The sequence below is a fragment of the Carlito syrichta genome, unplaced genomic scaffold (assembly GCF_000164805.1).
Source record: "Carlito syrichta isolate Samal-C Ts95f unplaced genomic scaffold, Tarsius_syrichta-2.0.1 Scaffold154564, whole genome shotgun sequence".
NCBI lineage: Eukaryota > Metazoa > Chordata > Mammalia > Primates > Tarsiidae > Carlito > Carlito syrichta.
Genome location: NW_007098660.1, coordinates 1,961 through 3,004, shown reverse-complemented (window position 1 = coordinate 3,004; position 1,044 = coordinate 1,961). Strand labels below are relative to the sequence as shown.

The window sequence follows — 1,044 nt, the reverse complement described above, 5'->3', positions numbered from 1 at the left end:
GCTGCGCGTTTGCGGCCAGACGCTGCCCAGCCTGGGTGCCCAGGACGCCGCCCAGCTGCTGCGCTCGGCACCCAAGGTCTGCGTCACCGTCCTGCCTCCCGACGAGAGCGGCCGACCCCGCAGGTCAGGGTGCCCGGGACGTGGGGAGGCGGGAGGGCTGGGCAGCTGGCCACCACCCACCCTGTGCCTCCCGCGTGGCCGTCAGCGTGCTCTCAAGCGTCCCGGGTGGATGCCTTTCCTTCTGGAAAGAATCCCCGTCTTTTATCCTCTCTGCCCTGCACTTTTTAAAATGGAACCGATTAAGCACTTTAAAAATACATACGTAGAGAGAAAGCCAGGGGCTCTTGCTATGTTGTCCAGGCTGGGTTCAAACTCCTAGGCTCAAGCAATCTTCCTGCTTTGGCCTCCCAAAGTGTTGGAATTACAGATATGTGCCACCGTGCCTGGCCTAAACATGTTTTTTAATGTACAAAAGATCAAATGACAGCCCCCATCTTTTTTTTAAGGTATTAATATGCCTCCCAGCCCCCACACAAATACACACTGTTGATTCCTTATCGAGCTAAGCCAGGTATATGCAAACTTAGTCCATAAAAGGCCAGATAGTAAATTTTGGGGGCTTTCTGGGCCATCTTGTCTCTGCTGCAGCTATTCAACTCTGTCATTGTAGGTAAATGAGCAAGGGTGTTCTGTTCTGCTAAGACTTTTTTTATGGACACTGAAATTTGGATTGTACATGATTCTCTTTTTTCATGAGGTATTCTTTTGATTTCTTTCAACTAGTTAAAAATATAAAAGCCACTCTTGGCTGGCAGAAGAACAGAAACAGGCACATCTGCTTAAAAGAAAAAAAACGGCATAGGCTAGATTTTTTGTCTTTTTTTTTTGAGCTGGAGTTTCACTCTGCTGCCCAGGCTGGAGTGCAGTGGCACGATCATGGTCACTGCAGCCTCGACCTGCTGGGCTCAGGCGATCCTTCCACCCCAGCCTTCCAAGTAGCTGGAACTACAGGCATGCACCACCACACCCGGCTAATTTTTTGAT

At 50.3% G+C, this 1,044-nt stretch overlaps 1 protein-coding gene across 1 annotated transcript in view; it reads left to right on the top strand.

Annotated features, from left to right (window-relative positions):
• SIPA1 (signal-induced proliferation-associated 1) overlaps positions 1–1,044 on the top strand; it is a gene marked incomplete at its 3' end in the record, with an annotated part of 10,075 nt that overhangs the window by 7,074 nt on the left and 1,957 nt on the right. The window contains exon 8 of the mRNA XM_008050957.2: positions 1–140. Within this exon, the coding sequence (XP_008049148.2) occupies positions 1–140 (140 nt within the window). The remainder of the gene's footprint in view (positions 141–1,044) is intronic.